This window comes from Triticum aestivum, chromosome 1D, assembly GCF_018294505.1.
Source record: "Triticum aestivum cultivar Chinese Spring chromosome 1D, IWGSC CS RefSeq v2.1, whole genome shotgun sequence".
In the NCBI taxonomy this organism is placed as follows: Eukaryota; Viridiplantae; Streptophyta; class Magnoliopsida; order Poales; family Poaceae; genus Triticum; species Triticum aestivum.
Window position 1 is genome coordinate 423,841,895 of NC_057796.1, and position 2,391 is coordinate 423,844,285.

Genomic DNA, 2,391 nt, shown 5'->3' on the forward strand with positions numbered 1-2,391 from the left:
CTTGGAAATTTCCGACAAATTAAAAATGGAGGTGATGGTGAGGTGCAAATATTGACTCACGTGCGGCCTCATCACGTACCACCATTTGCAGTAGCATAATTAACCGTCTCACTCAGCTCACACCACCCAGCTAAATTGTAGCCAGTGGAGTGTGTTATGCTTGGAAACTTCAGAGTGATGCCAGACGACGAATGGTGGATTGGTGGTAATAATATGGCAGATGGTAGCCACTGCCTAATTCAGAGCGAATATGAGAAGGTCAGGTCAGGTGCAATGGACCTCAACATTGACTCACGTGCGGCTAAGCTTGCTCACCATTTGAGCTTTTGAGTGCAGTGGAGTGTATACCACTACCACCCTCTAGCTACCCCCACTTGATCATACTTAAGCTGGCTAGCTCAGCTACAACGATTAGTATTACCACTATGATTTTCCATGATCGCAAATTCGCATATTTCGGTGGGGTCTGAAATACTTGTAACCCTGAAATTTCGAGCCAGATTCAATCCAAAATTTAAATTGGGTTAAATTTCATTAAAATTTACTGAGTTTTGAAAACCCCAAAACCAAAAGAATTTCCGAAATTTAACGTATTTCAGCGACGTCCAAAAGGTTTTCGCTTCCGAAATAAAGAACCTTGGCTGCTGCTACTATCTTCTTCCACAATTGCTGTAGTGTAACATTCCTGCATTTTGTGGAGCCCCAGCAAAGCAAGGCAAGTAGGCAAAGGCACCCAGAAACAGTCGGGAAACCAGGAAGCAGAGCATTTTTTAGATAATACCAATTCTACCCTCCCCTGTCGCCGGTATAAAAACCATGGAGGCGCGCTTCCGGTCGTTTCAACTTTCAACTCCACATCAAAGGAACATTCCATTGCCGATCCAAGCACCACGTGCGCGCCTTCTTCTTCTTCTTCCACGTCGCCGCGGCTCACCACCGGCGTCGTCAACTTCTTGGCGCGCCGTGCCATGACCACGCACCACCGAGCAGCAGCAGCATTTCCCATCCACTCGCCGGGCTCCTCCACCGGCTCCGCCGACTCCGTGCCGTGGAGCAGCTGCCACAACCACGCCCCGGCCACGCCGCTCCTGCCGCCGTTCGACACCGACGAGAAGCTCCTGCTCAACGCGCTCTCCCAGCACCACGACGCCTCCGCGCACGGGGCAGCGGCGGCGCCGCTGAAGCAGGAGGCCACCGACGCGGCGGTGGGCGGTGGGCGCGCGTTCCGCGGCGTGCGGAAGCGGCCCTGGGGCAAGTTCGCGGCGGAGATTCGGGACTCGACGCGGAACGGCGTGAGGGTGTGGCTGGGCACGTTCGAGAGCCCGGAGGTGGCGGCGCTCGCCTACGACCAGGCGGCCTTCGCCATGCGCGGCGGCGCCGCCGTCCTCAACTTCCCCGCCGACCAGGTCCGCCGCTCGCTCGAGGGCGCGGGGGAAGACGTGCGCGGCCGCGCCCACGGGGTGTCGCCCGTGCTGGCGCTCAAGCGGCGGCACTCCATGCGGGGCCGAAAGTCCACGGCGCCGGCGGCATGCCGCAAGGCCGGCCGTGGCCGGCCGGAGGGCGCGGTGATGGAGCTGGAGGACCTCGGCGCGGAGTACCTGGAGGAACTGCTCGGCGCCGCCGGCGACATGACGGCCTCGGCCTCCGGTTCGTGGTGCTCGAGCCATCATTCCATCTGATGCAACAAGAGAGTTGGCGACGGTGGGTTGATCGCCATTTGTGTAGTTCTTTCTTCCCTGTTGCTGCTGTTGCTGTTGCTGGTCGGGTCTCGTTCCAGAATTTAGATAGCTTGTGTAGGATTGAGAAAACGGTTATTGAGACCGACGGCATGTTTGGGTCTGAATTTAGATAGCCGTGAGTGAAAAATGTGAAGTGACAAATGTTTGGGTTTGAATCCAGTCAAAATGAATGCATGGTTGTAGATAGTTCATAGGCGCCAAGTTCGAATTTTGTGTGGCTTGGGTCGCTGTTTTTCCTTTTCAAAAAGAATCAGAAAAGGTACAGGGATTGTTATTATTATTTTTGGTTGGCAGCTAAAGTGGGCTGGAAAAAAGAAGCACGCATGTCCTGATCGACCAGGTCAAGTCCAAAGTCCAAAGTCCAAACGCCTGCAAGTTTCATGTTGGTGTGTGTTGGTAGGCAGTCACGTGCGAGTATATGCGTACAAGATAAACACAATACTAGCAATACTAGTGGTTGGTGTCGCCGATGAACCAATCGAATTTAGGCATCTGTAATGGCAACCCATAAAAAACCTCTCGCATCCGTCTGCGAAACGGGGGAGCAGTCCGCGGACATGGATTGGGGGGTGGGGGGGGGGGGGGCAGCCATCCGACGTTAGCTTCACAACAAATCGAACCAACCGGACGAAATTCCGGGGGGGGGGGGGGA

At 54.9% G+C, this 2,391-nt stretch overlaps 1 protein-coding gene across 1 annotated transcript; it reads left to right on the forward strand.

Annotated features, from left to right (window-relative positions):
* Window positions 1-914: 914 nt before the first annotated feature.
* LOC123172586 (ethylene-response factor C3-like) lies at window positions 915-1,679 on the forward strand. Its single transcript, XM_044589537.1, has one exon. It carries the CDS (start codon window positions 969-971, stop codon window positions 1,677-1,679), a length of 711 nt encoding a protein of 236 aa, XP_044445472.1. The 5' UTR covers window positions 915-968.
* The last annotated feature ends 712 nt before the right edge of the window (window positions 1,680-2,391 follow it).